The sequence below is a fragment of the Cariama cristata genome, unplaced genomic scaffold (assembly GCF_000690535.1).
Source record: "Cariama cristata isolate BGI_N322 unplaced genomic scaffold, ASM69053v1 scaffold3479, whole genome shotgun sequence".
Taxonomy (NCBI): Eukaryota; Metazoa; Chordata; class Aves; order Cariamiformes; family Cariamidae; genus Cariama; species Cariama cristata.
The window spans coordinates 1-17,113 of NW_009635089.1; the positions used below are offsets into that span (position 1 = coordinate 1).

Consider the following 17,113-nt stretch of genomic DNA (forward strand, 5'->3'; position numbering starts at 1 on the left):
ATGTAATTTGATATACAGGCTAGGCAATAAAGTTTGTGCTTTTAGTTAGACTAACTAGCTTTTGTCAAGATTTAAATATTAAAACAACACATAACTGCTAGCTACACCCTGATGACTGGCACCTTCAGTAAAAAATGTGTGTGCGTGCAAGGGAAAGTCCGACAACAAAATATTGCCAAAAAGGCATTGTTTACATGTCTTTATTCCAAAAACCATAGCTCTTTAGAGCAGTTACCAATTTCATCTTCAGTATTTTGGCATTTTGATTTCTTTTGGATTGGATGAGGTCCAAACATATTTCTTTAGCACATTTACTTTGCAGCTACAGTTAAACCTTCACTGCCTACTGGGCAACAAAATAATTTTCTTAAAATCTGGGGCGGGGCGGGGGGAATAATCACACACTCAATAGAATGCCACACTTAAAACCCCCAAATAATGTGTTCACAAGTTCACAGCCAGAGAGAGACCAAGGTTAACTTTTACTTAAAACGTACAGCGGCTGGTTGAGGATGATGACCTGAATAATGACAATCCAGTTTTTCAACAGGTTCTTCTTTCTCATCACATTCTCCCTCATCACTGGATAACCGAGATGCTGGCTCAGCTGCAGGCAAGGGAGGGTGCGGGGACTCGTGGACAGAAGGAGACTCGCTAGGGGCATTTCCACTGTGCTGGGCTGGACAGCCTGGAGGCCTGGGCAAGGCAAGCAATAAAGGTGTTATTGAACCAAGTCTAGTTGAAAATTCCAAGCTTAAAGTGCTTACTATTACTGACAGAAGGAAATCTACATTAACAGATTTCTGATATTTTCCATCGTCTCATAACACACCTACCGAGAGGGAGGACAGGGAGTACGGTACCCCTGGAAAAGCAGCATTGCCCAATTGTTGCTGAACTGCTTTCATTGATGCAAGTCAGCTTTCACGGTTTCAAACACCAAACCCTCCTTGCTAGGAGTTGCAGTTTAGCATGTATTTCCTAATTGCATACCAACAGTCACCAGGCCTAGAGGAAAAATACTGCCCTGTCCAACAGATCCGTATTATCGCTCTTTCAAAATCCACCTGATGAAGCTATCAGTATTAATTTAATACCATTGGATCTGCAGATTTTCCTTACCTTGGAAGACTGGGGGGGTGAGGTTTAGGTTTATTAGGTAATAAAGGCTTTGAATCTGTAAGAGTAACTCCATGAGAATTTTGGTGCAGCTCCTGGGAAGTTTTAGTAGGTGAGGGATGTGGTTCCCTGAGAGGGGGCATCTGCTGATGATGATCCGAATGTCGAAGAAGTTCCTTTTCCCTGGTTTTGCTTTTGTGCTCAGCTAACAACACATCAAATCGTTTTCTTCGACCCTGTACAGCCCTCCGCTGGGTTAAGGAATGTGTCTGCAAAACCATGAATAAATCATTAATCCCAGGCTATTAGATTTGTGTAAATCAAACACTCAAAACACGTGTCTAGAGCTCTAAAACAGAGAAAATCATCACATTCATAGTTCAGTAAACAAATGGAAGAATGACTTAGAAAACAAACTTTAAAATTGCTTGGTGGATGATACAAAATAACAAAAACCAGCAACTGAATAAAAGGCTTCTTTCAAGTTTCTTTTTAAAAAATAAACTGCTAAAGTTCTTATAAGGTTAAGACTAGAATTGAAAAATCTTTTTTACATTGGTATTTTAATTGCCAACTAGTGCACAACCAAAAAACCTAAATATTTACTTTCACTTATGAAAATATTTAACAGAATAGTATCATACTTTTAATGGGAGACATGAAAAATATTTATAAAAATACTTTGTTTCCTTCTCTATATGAATACACTCCTTGAAAACTAATGTAATCAAACAGATATTAAGCAATGCAAAAAAATACAGCAGAATCCACAGAGTCAGACAGAACTCAAAGTCCTTTGAGTGTCTTGAATGCTACACATAGTAAGATGGCTATGTGTATATATGGCACAGAGTCTAGGTAAAGTGAAATAGATGGAAGTTATTTTTCTGAATTGTTAAAGTCGCATACAATACTTTCTTTTTTTCATATGGCGTAAAAGGTTTGATTGTGTTCATTTGAGTAGGTAAAAATTATTATCACATAATTCAGACACAAAGAGCAATTCTGGAAAATATTTTATGGGTAAGTATAATACAAGGAATTACTGAGGAACGTTTTTACTTTCTTTCTCTTTTACACTTTTGATTTGCCTAGTTCTCTTGTAAAATCTTGAAGCTTTTCCCTCTTCTATTAGCAAAACAATTGCCCCCCCCGCCCCCCCCCCGTAATTCCAAAAGGGCAAAGTGTTCAAGTTCAGTTCCTCTGGGTCATTAGTACCAGCTTCATTTACCTTTGTTCAGTAGGTGGTTTATTTACCATATGCTTCCCCTACTGACAGTTTAGCTGCTTTGCAGGAAAGTAGCTAAATATTACACAATTGCAGGGGATCTGGATTTTTGGTGCCTCAGGACTAAGTGATATCCCTCTGTCCCCCAAGATTTTTGAGCCAGAGGACACCTTTCATCTAACTGAAAATTTTTACGGATTGTTTAATTTAGAATTTGTCCTCTAGGCATATTCCATGACTTTTTCAGAGGACTCATTTCTGAGTTGGCTGTAGTCGTACATCAAGCAGCATTAGCATTTACACAAATACCTCCCAAGTATCTGCTGCAGACTCTGCTGGGGGGAAAGGAGGGGATGTGAGAGGAGAGGAGTTTAATTTGTATAAATCCTGCATTATCAAGTAATACTTTTAATGCTTATGAGGAATTTTAAAATTCATGATATGTGACCAAAAGGTTCCCCAAAAAGAACATGCTGGCCCTCTGCGACCTACATGTGGAGTAACATAATCTGTCCCATGTCAACATCCATGCTTAAAGGGTTTATACAAAAATACAAATCTCCAGGTTACTTTAAGAAACATGTTTTTGAATAAATTATTAACTGAACTTCAAAAAACAATTCCTTCTTGGTTCTGGGCAACATGTTTTGAGAGGTACCATTTACAGGGGTAATTACTGACAGCAAAAATTCGTAGTTTTCTGTTTTCTGTCATATTCCTCAGGAAACTGAATTAACACATTATATAATCATTCTGATTAAGATATCCTACCTTGCATGTCAAAGACCTAGTACAAGGTTTCCTGGTTTCCACATCAATGACACCACAGTATATATCAGGATCAAATTCTCTCTCTGTCAAAGGTACACAGTATTGAAAAATTATTGCAAGACATTTTGAAATACTAACATTTATTTTCATTATAAAAATTAACCATATTGGAAACTGTTTTCAAATGTAACACAGGCAAATGTACAAATAAAAGTGCACAATGAAATGGTATAAATAAAATTTTCTATACTCTCAGCAAGTTTATGGTGTGCTGAAGTACAGATCTCAAGTTTACAAACAGAATGGAGAAATTTACAGCTGTAAGGGACCTCAAAGGAGGAGTAGATCCTGCATGTTAGGATTAAAGGTCACCATCAACACAAACTATGACAAACAAATGGTGGGGTTTTTTTGTTAGTTTTGGTATTAAGAACTTTTCTACTGTTCTACTAACACTCAAAGTTATTGTGTTTCAAAAGTGTAAAGAGCAGTCATTTTTGAGTTTATGACGTGCTAGTTGTTCCATTTTCTATGTACATTTGCACCTTCCATACAGAAAGAAGGAAAAGAAAATCTTTAAAAGATACTAGAAGAGCGTAACTTCAAAACTGTAAGAATGGATAATAGGCCTTTGAGGTCTGTATGGTTTCTGAAAGTAATAGCCACATTTCAAGTTGTTTGTATTCTTTAAAAGTATGCCAAGTTATAAAGTTAAATTCTACTAAATAAAACTTACCTAATTACAAGTTACAGTGTTATAAGTGTTTAATTTACTTCTGACACATTTCTATATATTCTATATATGTATTTCTATAGATACACTACTAAGAGAAATATAGCAAATAATAATTAAAAACAATTACCTGACAATCTTTTATGCAAAAATTTCCTATTATTTGTATTTTCTTCAGGTTTCTTTTCCAAAAATGGAGGCACAGAGAGAAGACCTTTACCATTCAGTATCTGTCCAGGGGAAGGCAAGGGTGGCTTTGGTATTGAGGGACAATTAAGGCCAGTCTTTATTGAGGAACTCACAGTAGTAGAACAAGTTGGACCAACAGCAGCTTTCAGTTGGGCACCATCTATCTTTGGATGAATCTTTTCCACTTTGACAGATGGAGTCATACTATTATTTATGAAAAACAAAGGAGGGAGAGAAGTGAAAACTATAGTCATAAGATTATAAAAAGTACTTAAACTATGTTATTGCCCAAGAATACTCTGGTCTATTCACACTGCAAATGTAGATCTTCCTCCTTTATTGCTAGTTTTCTAATTCTTATCTTTTTTATTTTTACATTTTTAATGATGTCCATAATCTCTTCCATCCTCTTTTCCCCACTTCCTTGTACATATTTCAGAGAGTCATCAGGGACTTCAGAAACTGTTATTTGGATTCACAGATTCAGCGTATCACCAAAGCAACTGGAATGGGCCTGTTTTGTCCATTGAGAAATGCCCCGTTCTATGACAGTAGATTGTATTATCAGTTCTGCAAAGGTCGAAAATCACCTGAATCAGCTAGAACTCCCTTATGATCAGAGTATGCAGATTAGATCAAACAATTAAGAGTCCCTAGTAAAATGACCTGTATTTATAGCGATTTAAAATGCAGCTGTGCAAGATCTCTTGTTCAACGTAGTCATGAGTATTATTTATAATGTTAGATGAGGCTACTGGAAAAGATCTGGAGGAGTTTAAAGGGATTATCTCAAACTAAAAACCCTCTGAAACAAAAGGAATTTCTAGTGATATAGCAGTGTCTATGCAAATAACAACATTTAATTCTTTGTTAAAATGCATACTCACATTTTATCATGGGGAACTTTGCTATGCTGTACCGAATGCATTAACCTGTTGTTTCCGCTGATCTGCAGCTTGTCTTTGGGTGATTTCAACAACTTAGAATTTGATGATGATGCACTAGTACCTCCACTGGATGAACGACTGCTCCCACTTCCACTGCTACCTTTGTTTTTTGAAGGGAAAGATGAAATGAGGGAAAATACTGAAGAGGAAGGAGGAGTCAAAGGCGGCTTGCTGGAGGAGCTGTGTCTTCTTTCTGAAAAAGAGGGGGAAAAAAGGAGGTTTAAGCTCCCATACAGAAACAATTCTTAAATACTTCATGTTGTCATTTACTCCATTAACATTTTTCCTTTATTGGCTCGGGAAGTCCCCTGCCACACATAGAGCATAGAGGATTCAAGGCTTACTGTAATCCATGAGGCTCCACTCATTGCTGGTCCCCACCTGGTTACGGGGACTAGTTTTCAACTTTGACAGCTACATTCCTCAGCCACTAGAGCTTAGCTTTTAATAACACTCCCTACTCTCTCTCCACGTTAAAGAACAAGAAAGTGAGAATCAGACCTAGACCTCAGACACACAAAGGAAAAAGACCCCTATCCTCAGACCAAGCAAGCTTAAATATCATATTTCCTCAAAGGATAACAATTATCTGCAAGTATGTCTCCTAATGGTCAAAATTATACTGGATTCTACATTTCAGCTTTCACTTCATGACAATCTTTTGGCATGGTCTACTAGACCTTCAGTGTGGAACGCCCCTGAGAACAGCAGCTCAAGTATTGACCTACATTGGGTTTTGGGATGTTGTGAGGTTTGGTTTTGTTTTCCTCTTATTAATTCTACAGGATTTCTATTTAGGAACAACATCAAAAGCAGCAACAGATATTCTACAAAAAAAAATCTGAACATTTGAATTAAGAGTGGTTACATTCCATCCATTAATGTATTGGAAAAGATAATATTTAATTAACACTAAACCATTAACATATTGCTAGTTAAAACACTGTGTATTATAAAGGTAGTTCTTTGGAATAATGAATTCTCAGTCACAAAACACCTGATAGCTTCAGGGAGTACCCAGCTCTGCCTACATGGACATGTCAATTGACCATTTGCTGGACCAATACTTGGACACCTGATTCCTCGATGATCTGTGTAATCAATACCTGCTTAAGAGACATGTCTGGCAATCAAGTATATGCAAAACACAGATTTAAGAGAGAACCAAGAAAGAGCAGGTCTGTCAGGGGAGTGAAAAGGTACCTTTCTCCTCAACAGCCATAACACCACTTTCTCAGCCAAGTATTGTTGAAGGTGCCCAAATCCACCACCAATCAATCCCAGGATCAGCTTACAGATTTTGACTTAAACTGTGAAAGAAGTAGGCTACTCATGAAGTTGCAAGAATTACAGCCAAGAGCGAAAGTCAAGTCCAGTGCAACCTGTACAGAAGGCTGTAACGCTTTGGAGAATGTAAATTAATACATCCAGGTTCTGCTTATATGACATGTTTTCCCCCCAATCCTAAATACAGCAATCATATGCCGCTTAGATGACGACTGACCAGGACTTCATTTGTAGCTGGAAGCCATCAAACAAGACAGCACCAACCCTGCACCAATGTAGTCAGGCACATCAGCCGCTGCACGGCTCCTCCAAGCAAGCCTCTAACAGCGTACGACAGCAACAACCAGGGGCAGCAAGTCAAGTCGCTCCAGCAGTGCAAGAGAAAGACACAAGAGTCTAACATCTGGCAAATTAATTTCTTACAGAGGTGAGGAAACAGCATTTTAAATATGTTCCTTAGCTCAGGGGAAAAAAATAAAAAAGAAAAGAAAAAGTATAGCGCTTAGACTAGGAAACTCCAGTCTGAACCAAGTGATATGTCTTTCTCTGTTTAACTACGAAATGGGTACAAACTACCTAACAAACCTTCTGCAAAAGAGTCATCACTTCTTAATTAGTATTTACCAAAAAGCTCTGAGAGGTCAGGTGAAATGCCAAAAAGAAATACGTAACAAATGCAGTAATTTATCACCCATCTCAAGAAACAACTGCTTTAAAATTATAGTATTTAGAACAACTAATTATCCGTGATGCTCAAAACCATCTACTTAAGTTTTCTAGAACCAGATGCCATTGAAGAGTTTGTAAGTGAAGTACGTTAGCATATTTATGTTCTAGTAAATGGCTGTGCTTCTAATATGACATACTGCTTGTTGCCAAATGTCTTTTTATAGCAATGGCAAGAATCCCTGAGTAGCTCTGATAAGTTACTATTTGAGGGCCATTAGTTCAGCAATGCTACACCCTGTGAGATTACTCTGCGAGATAATGAGAAAAATTGCTCAATACTCTTCCACCTTCTGTATGTTTACAAAAGTCAAAATCCAAGTTCTTATCACAGTTACAAATAATCTCTAATAATCAAGCAGATGACTAACACAATCTTTGGGAGTTTGTTGTGATTTTTTTTTTTTTGAAGGATGAGAGGGTGTTATTTCCTTGGAGAAAACCTGGCAGATGAGAAAAAAAAGGGACTAGAATAAGACTGAGTACCTCCTTGCATCCCATCATTAGGAATAAACTAGACAAAATATTAATCTCAGCTATTAATCCAAATGCTATGAACACTTCTTTGCTGGCAACTTTAACTGATACTGTTCTGCTAGTAAACCGAGACATTACTGACTACTCTTTGCATCAATGTTTCATAGCACCAGTCTCAAACAAGTGAGTTAATATAAGAACAAAGTGTTTTAAACTGCTGATAAACAAAAAAACATTAAGAGAACTGAGGCTAATGGCTGGTCACACACAAAGATTACAGTCTACCTGTCAGAGATGATTTCCATTCTACAGATAGACATACAATTTGGAACACACACACAAAAAAAAGCCAAATGAGCTTTTTCTAGAATTTTGGGACAACTTCTGAAAGAGGCGACACTGTAAGTCTGTGAAACCTTCAATCGCTCCTTCTGTACGCAGCCACAACTTGTGTAGTTTATAAAAAAAAATGAGAAGACTTTTCAGCTAATTTTTTGCAACCTGCCTGGACCTGTTTCATGTTGACTTACGTGCAAGTAAAGGTAGGAACGCTTACTAGGATTTGCTTGTATTTAATGTTTCAGTCTTTTTATAAAATTCATGTTTTTAAGTGAAATCTGCTTAAGGTCTGTTTTGTAAACCATCTGAAGACTACCGATGTCTCATCTTACTGGAGAAAGCTAGTATTATTTTTGAAACCAGACATGTATTAAGCATGGCATACTTGATCTAATGAATATATTTACTGACAGATTGACATAGTCTTTTAATGGAAAAATTACTACACAAACTGTCACTGAATAATCAAGACCACCATGCTTATTATGCTAAGCATATTATGATAAATTCTACTAATCATCTGCCAATCTAATATGGTTCCCATTTGCCATTAACTCTGACTCAGCCTGAAAACATTTAAAAATATAATTACCTCCAGGTGTTCAGTTTTCGAATTTTAAAAGTTAGCACTCACGTCCCTTCCCTTCACATAACTCTTGAGAGAAAAACAATTTTTTTTGGTCATGATTGCTTTTACAACACATCAAAGTGGTATTTCACATACCGCACCTGTGTAACACAGTTCTAAACTGTAAAGTTTGGGGAGAGAATTTTTTTTGGTTTAGTTTTTTTGCTGTTGTTTGAGTTTTGTTTTGTTTTTTAAATATCCGTAAAATGTATGTTTTGGCTTTGGACAAAGAATCAGAAAGTCTTCCTTGATCCCACAGCACTGGGTAGAATCTGACCTAAAATGAAAACTGCATTCAATACTAAACCTTAACAGACAAACTCCTCCCTAAATATCTTTGCATTTATATAACACCTTTGTGACCCTAAGGAGAATGGTTGCACTGAGAGTTAGAAAGCTGTGAAAAGAGATTATATCCCAGCAAAGGCTGTCTCTGCTCAGCGACTGGGATATCTGTTAACTATCAGTTTGGAAAAATACGGTATCATTTGTGTGCTACTGGACTTGCAGTTGAGCAAGAAGTATATGTGCGTACTGCCAAAGCACCCAGGACTTCCTGATAAAATGGATATTGATAATTTAAATATCTTCAAGAGCTTTAAAAAAAAAATTAAACAGCTTTGCTTGGCCCTTAGTCTGGCTGCCAGCTTTCTTGGGTTTAAAATCCTATCTTCCATTATGTATTTCCTACTACACATGCACTAATTTCTGACAAAATGCAGAAAAGTAACCTGGAAGAGGAAGGAAAAAAAGGGAAAAGGAAAAAAAGAAAGCTTCTCAACATGTTTGATTACTACTTCTTATTCTTCCATCAATGAGTAAACACTTGGACTTACTGTGATTAATAACCTTGTTTCTATATCAAAATAAAATATATCCTTTTATACAGAAAAATATTCTGTTTTTCACGAAATGCTACTTTCTTTGCTGAACACTTAACCAAAAAAAAAAATTAAGCGTAACAATACTCGTAAAATTTTTCAAAACGTTCTTCCCAGGTCTACACTGAGTTCCCAAGATCTGAGGAGTGTTTTGTGCTGCTCATTCTCTTTGGGCATCAATTAATAGCTTTGGGCAGCAAATACAAGATGTACAGATCAAATTTCATAAACCCATTTTTTTTTTCATACTGACTTCTTACGTAAATAGTGGGCAAAAAGTCAAACTGACCTGTGTCAGTGCTGGCAGAGCCATCATTAAAAATTAAGCACACCCATTTGAACACACACAAGTTCAGTTCAGTGAAATACATTGCAACTGCAGTTAGTATTCAGAAAAACAGTTTTAACACAGGTTACCCTAAGTGTAAGAGTATCATTCAGACTATAGAATTAAATGTGTATATTGAAACAAAGCATAAAGATAACTTTGTTTAAGTAATATTATTTTATATATCTGTCTCACCTTAAGTATAAGCACGATAGAAGTGCAACTTAAAAGAAAACTTATCTTTTTTTCCATCATACTGAGCTACTGTTCACCTTGTCATTTGAGAAGTGATTTAGTACAGCCCTATTAGAACAAACATCTTTTACCTGAGGATAAAATTTATTTTATCAGTATGACTATTACATTTCTCGAGTAATTGCAGAAAGCTAATTTATTTGATCTTCTAATTTCTCCAGAAAGATGAGATCCATGACATGACAGGAGAGCACAGACTGGGACACTGCTGTGGAAGGGCACCTCACCATAGCTCCAGATTTTACTCAGCAAGCAACTAAAATCCCTTTTGCGGCTCTAACCCAAATGCCTGTGTTGGGCTCTGATCCACCATTACTCTGACCTCACCATGACAAAGAAAAAAGAAAAAAATTAGATCCATGAAGCTTTCACAGGGGAAATCTGGGAGCTAAAACAATCACGGCCATAGCAGGCAAATTACTCTTCCTTTGATGCCACCCTGGCAGTGTGCAGCTGCTTGGGAGCATTCGCCTGTGCGGGATCTTGATCTGCTGCTCACTCACTTATTGCTGCTTCATTATCCCACTCTAATCACAGGGCCTAGATACCAAGGATTCTTCCTTAATCTTCCGCTGATGTCCTTTTAATCATCCCATCAGTTCTGTTTGCACTGTAAGTCAGGATGAGGTCACTCCCATCTTCAATTGTGTGGTGTTTAAACTTACACTCTTAGCCCAACAGACAGGATCTAAACAGTCCTATTTTTCACTACAGCAAGAAAGTTACAGAAAAGAGTATTTATGGAGTCCGAGCTATCAATATGACAGACTGCCAAGGCTTCATTGGCACCAATACAATCTGTCATGTCTCTAGAGATACTTCTTCTTAGTATTTAATAAAAAAACCCCATTGCTTTGCAACTGCCAGCCGATATTATTGTTTATCACTAAGTGTTAGCAAAACCACAAAGTGAAACTGACTGATAGTCATGTATGCTTATGGCACTCCCTTCACAGAAAAATAACACTTTAGCAAAAGAGAAGAAAAAGAAAAAGTATATAATTTATATTGCAGCATACCAAATGCAAGTCAGGGTGGCACATACGTAAGCATTAAGTTGCTCGACGTATTTACATCGCTCACCACAATGGTCTTTCTTATCTTGACCAGAGTTCTTCAATATTATAAATTAGTAATAGGTATAAACTATTTATCTAAGAAATAGGTTTATATAATATCTTTTATACAGACTATGGCCAAGTTAGCAATACTGATGCAACCTTATGTCCTGTACTTCTTCACTTCAAAAATATTCAGTGCAATTGCAGTACAGAGTGTTTCTGCTGCCTGTATAGATAGCACCACATAAAGAGGCAGTTAAGCTACAATGAGAAAACTTTACTTAAAATTACTCTTCTCAAAAATCCATTAAAATGCAATACCTAGCCAATTTTCAAGAGTATATTTTAAAACCCAGAGTTCACCTCCGCAACTTGATATGTCAACAGGTTTGCTCTGCCTAGCAGAGATTTAAAACACGCTGTTTTATGTGTTACATTACATACGTTACACCTTCACCACATACGTGCTACAGTATTGTTCAAAGACAGTCTTACATTCACACTGAGATGGTTAATATCCAAGAAGATAAAATCACCTTCTTAGGGGTAAAAGATGGAATTTAAGTCAAAGTCCTATATTACAGAGCAAAACGTAACCGTAGAGATCAACAATTTTTAAAATTCGCTTTAAAATGTTCTTTCACATTAAAGCAATTTGTGGAGCCTTCAGCTTGATAAGTGCCATGAAACATTTACTCTCTCCCACAATGAGAAGTCAGAAAACTTCTTCCTCTCATAAAATCCTTTGTTGAAGCCAAAAGACAAATAAAGCAAATACATCAAGACCTTTCTAATTGCTGACTGGGTACGCTCCAAAATTATTTGTCAGTTCCTAGGACAGTTTTACTTCTCAAATGAGGGTTGAATCACCACTAAGCTTTACATGTCATCAGTTTTCTGCATCTTTGTTTAACAGCAGCGTTGGTGTGTGGACTTCCTGCTCCGCTGTCCAGTGCTCCTCATCAGGGTGAAGGTCCCACTGTGAAGGTATGTCTATCACCTCCAAAACACATGCTACAAGTCTCCCTAAAAAACATATAAAATCTGGCTATGCTTTAACTAGGGTGCATTTATTTATTACGAAAACTCATAATTACAGAGAACTACTACTTTTTTGTTTTTTACCCTATGCTTTCGTTACAAATGCTCAATTCAGAACCCAAAGCTCTCATATATACAAATATTTGGGTTTCAGCATATCATTCCAGTTCCAAAAATCCGTCCACAGTAATTCACATTGATTTAAGACATGTAAAGAAAATGTATTCAGATGTTTAAGATGGTCCAGCACACTGAACTAATCTTCCTCATGAAATTCAAACTTCAATGCAACCAAAAGTCACTGATCATTTTGAATGATGTGTTTTTAATAGCTGCTTTAGCTAAAAGTTTCATGTAACCTACTTCCTATCAGTCTAGAAGTCCTAGACTGACAGATTGTAGCTCAATTTTCACTTTGGTTTGTTTTTAAAAGCACGTTTACCAGAGCACTTAACATAGGAAATGTGAGCAAAGTTGGGAATTGGAAAACAATCTGTGAGAAGTATTCTGCCTTTCGTCTTCCCCAGCCTCACTGCGCTGCGTTAGGTGTGCCACTTCAACCCCCTGAAGTTTCCCAACATTTAAATTGGAGTATTTGCAAATTATTTACTCACCTCCCAAGAGGTGTTATGACAGTTAGTTAGTTAACCATATCCCTTTGAACAGAAACAGAACACAAACTTTGGTTGTTATTATTATTTCGTTCATTTCATTACAGTAGTTATAGAGAAGCACTGGCTATTTTTGAAACTGTCAAACCAATTACTCAACTTCTGATTTCTAAATACCTATGTTTATAGTTTTCCTAGATATTTACTTTCGAGAACCAAAATCCACTCACAAGCAATCACTGTGCAAAATATGTTAGATAAAGGAGTGTGAAATTCTGCGTAAGTAGGGGCACAGTTTTGTTGCTGCCATTGAAGAAAACAGAGGGAGGCATGGAAAAAGATAATTTTCACTAGTAAGATTCTGAATGCCAACTTCAATACTTTAAAACCATATTTCAAAAAGGAAACAATCCTGTAACTATAATTTAAGGTATTTAAATGATGCTTAAAAATGGTACAACTACAGTGTAGCCAGGATGGAGGTGTAATTCTCTAATAGCACAACATGAACTGGGCAGGAATGACTATCTCCACTATGCTAACTGCTGCAAAACAGCCCCAAACCCAGCATACCTCCCCTGATCTCCAAGACTACCACCACAGAAAGGGGAGTGAGGAACAGATTGCAGAGTTATTAAGAACGTAGCAAAAAAATAGCAACACTAAAAGGTATGTAAATAAATAACCTTCACGTACATCCCTTTCTCCACTGCTGCCTCTCCACAACTCTCTGTATATTACTAGAGCTAGTTTTTCCATTTTTCCGTATTTGTTACTAATCCTTTCAAAACCCCTTGTATGCAGGGCACATGAGCAGTTCTCTAATCAATTTCCACAGGATTTAAAATTCCTCTTTAGAATACATGGGGTTTGCCCCTGAGAGATGTAAAATAACCTTTGAAGCATCAACTAATGCATACTGCTATCCCAAGCCTGCAGACAGACTAGGGTCTTGCTGTGTAGTGCAGCTCCCTCATGCAGTGGCAAACTGGAATTAGGGATGCTCCCATCAGGTTTGTTTCAGCTAGTCAGAGCCCCACGGAGACCAGTAAAACTCTCAAGAGCAATGTCGGAAAACTGGTAAGAGGCAGGACATTAAATTATTCACGGAGCAGAACCACAAGCAAAATCGAATCTAGGGAGATTGACTGTTGGGATGTCTCCCTTCACCCAGTGAAGGATGTTTTCCCTATCCTTCTCCATGCCCTTCTTTGCTCCGGTAAACCTAAGTGCAAGGGCCTTAACATCTCAAAAGACTCTGGCATAATATCCATGATCAAACTTCTGCTACGCTTTCCTGACCAACTTGCCACGAGTTGGAGGAAAGGACAGATTTTGCATCAGGAAACTGGCCCTAGCCCTTTCAGTCAGTAGCTGTCTTGTAAATCTGTCAAGTGCTGGAATATAAATATTGCAAAGTTATTACAGAAGGACAGTAGAGTGTCTTAGACGGTAATTGGGCCATGGAGAGATTATAATGTCCACATTATGAGCACTAATCTCTGTGTAGCCTGTTGATGACATGACAATACCTGCACTGTCTGATTAAAAAGCAGGTATTGAATAAATCATTCTTTTACTATTAGAAAAAAAATTGTTACTTGGAATAAACTTCAGAAAAACCATAGTGATAATAAGCAAAAGCATCAAACAGACAAAAGTAACCAGTAGAGATCAGCAGCATACCAAGATGCAGCATGGGTCAGATTCCTCAAACATACAGCTAGAAAACTGTTGTCTCATATACGCTTAGCCTGAATGACATTAAAGAAAAGCTTCAGTTTTTCAAAACAAGCCTAAAGCAACTTAAAAATAACAAAAACATTATTCCAAAGTTTAATAAAAAGTTGACTAACCAGAAGTTTAAAAAAGAACTGTGTGTCGAAAGCAAGTGAATAAAGAATTAAGGGAAGAACCACCACCTAATTTCTGATTGTCTCTCTCCACCCATTTTCTATCCAGAAATCAAGTTTACATCTTTAACACCATGTTCTTCCCCTTCAGCATCAACAATACTCCTTACAAGACCTTATCACGTAATATTATAATATTGTGTAACGTATTCAGATGAGTTCACTTATCCAAATGCCTGTCTATCTTTCATCTTGCTAATGCTTCTATTCACGCCACAATCAGGAATTTTAATGTTTTCCCCTGTAGCTATTTCTTTGCATGTAGCAAACTTTAATCATCGTATGTTGACTGTCAGACTCAGCTCCACTACAAAAAAAAAATACGCTGACATTGAAAACTTGCTTAAAAGCTGTTAGTGAACCAAAATACAATGGGGGTTACAGGCTAACTGGTAAAGTTCTGTGTTAAAAAAAAAAAAGGCAGCCTTGAAATGGAAAGCTCTCTATACAAAAGAGATCAAGAAGAGCGAATTGATTTTGTTTCAAGCAGGAGGGTAAGAGGCAATATCACAGGATATACATAAAAATAGTAGTGTCAGCTAAGTAAATCATGTTCTTTTATTTTGTCATTAAGAAACTACAGGATAAGACGACATTGAGCACAAATATTTTTCTTACATACTGCATGACTAACTAGTAACATCCACTGCCACATGATATGAAAGCTTTGCAAGATTGAAAAAAAAAGATAAACAGATACATGGCTACTTAGAACTAGCAAACTACAACAGCCGCTCCTCTTCCCCAAGGTGGTAGTGCTCATGGCAGAAACAAGGCAACCCTGACTGATGGAGCTGAGAAGGAAGATGCCGTTGCTGTCTCTGATGTTACCCATCTCTCACCTCTGTCCCTGTACAACGGCACTGACCACGCACACCCCATGGATGCAACAACTCATGCACTTCCCTACAGCAAACGGGACAAAAGTGTTACAAGAGTTACCAAGCCGCTAAGCCTATGGGCAGTGCCCACTTGCAGGAAAGCCGCACAGAGAAATGAAAACAGTATGCGGGATCCAGGCTGGGGTTCTGACTGCATGGCTAACACCCCATTTTCTATTCCAAGGTTTTAAACACAAAATTTTTAACTTTTTCACAATGGAAAAGGAAGACAGGAAGCAAACCTGTGGTAGGATGAATTGCAATATTTTTAAAAAGGTGTTTCAAGAGCTAAATAACTTCCCAATATTTGAAATCTCTTGGAACATACATACTCAGTTTTCAACATCAATGGAAAACAGAGAATAAATAATTCAGTTTCTTGTTTTAAGTCAGATCCTTACATTATTTTACCCTGATTTAACATTTTTAGGCATTAGTCATTTTTCAATTATAAAAAAGGATCATTACAGCTTATTTCATTAACACTGGTCAATCACAATTGGCAGGAAACAACTGCTTTCGTGTTTAAAAACACTGACCACGTTAACTACACACCAATTAAAATTTTACTGCAGCATTAGCACAGCAAAGTATCACAGAAATCACTAATACAGTCAAACGAGGGCACAAACCTACTGTGCTAGCACAATAATGTCTTTCAAATTAAATAAACCAGCCTTTTCACATTTCACTTTGAAAGAATGGAGCAATGCTGTAATTAGGATGTGCTAACTAAAATGTTTGTGCAAGTTTAACCTTTTAAATAAAACCACAACTGCACTTCACACATCCAGGCTGTGTCTGCATTTCCCATTTCCTCCAAAGCCGAGATATAACGGCACAGACCATCCTGCCCACAGCCAGCCATCCGCAGAGCCGTAAAAAGGAAGCTATTTGCCCTCTGATTTATAAATTACACGGATGAGCACACTCAGGGAAACAAGCTAAAATGAACACGTTCTTAATAGTTTCTTTCTTTAATTAACACTTCGATTAACAGCTGCCAGTTTATCTACAGGCCTGACAGAATTGCAATTGGCTGCCTAAGCTTTTATTGCTATTTTCTCCCCTTGTCCTCTCCCCATCAGAGTTGTGGTTTCAGAGCGCTTTTTGGGGATTTTCAAGTTTCTGGAGAAAAACAACTTCGGAGCAGAGGTTGCCTCCTGCAGCCCCTTGGTCAGGTACTCATACAGCCAGCTCTGCAGCTCTAGAGAAAAGCACCAGCTCCCAGCGCGGGCTTCAGCCGGGGCTGCGTGGCATGGCACGGCACAGCGCAGAGCTCATCTGTGTGCCCCCGGTCATGGCGAACTCACCGCCCGCCTGCTTCTGGAGTTGAGCCAGACCGCTCCGGTGACATTTCAGAAGGGTTCCTGCAGGCCGTTTGCAGCACTTAATCCCTCGCTGTGAGATTATCCACGTCGCTTGGTGAACTCCGCCGAGGCCCCACGATGCTCTTGGGCAATGCCGTCATCCATGCTAGGCCACCTCACCACCGGTGCTGGGGATCCAGGTCGGCCTCAGGCACCTTGCGGCAAACAGTTGCCCCAGGGCCTCTGGCCAGCCTCAGCTTTACCTACAAGTCTCCTGCTGACAGAGCCACGGAGGTTGCATTGGCCCCAGTCAGATAGGGCCATGGCGACAGGCCACGCAGATGGAGGCTAATCCCCTCTTACAATTCCCGTGGCAAGCTGCCAGGCC

At 38.1% G+C, this 17,113-nt stretch overlaps 1 protein-coding gene across 1 annotated transcript in view; it reads right to left on the reverse strand.

The window, feature by feature from the left end:
- Positions 1 to 486: 486 nt before the first annotated feature.
- Positions 487 to 17,113, reverse strand: part of LOC104167198 (ataxin-7-like) — a gene marked incomplete at its 3' end in the record, with an annotated part of 56,234 nt that continues 39,607 nt past the window's right edge. Inside the window, exons 3-7 of the mRNA XM_009707386.1 lie at positions 4,928 to 5,180; positions 3,982 to 4,244; positions 3,119 to 3,201; positions 1,123 to 1,388; positions 487 to 696 (exon numbers count right to left, since the gene is read on the reverse strand). Coding sequence (XP_009705688.1) covers positions 487 to 696; positions 1,123 to 1,388; positions 3,119 to 3,201; positions 3,982 to 4,244; positions 4,928 to 5,180 — 1,075 coding nt within the window. The remainder of the gene's footprint in view (positions 697 to 1,122; positions 1,389 to 3,118; positions 3,202 to 3,981; positions 4,245 to 4,927; positions 5,181 to 17,113) is intronic.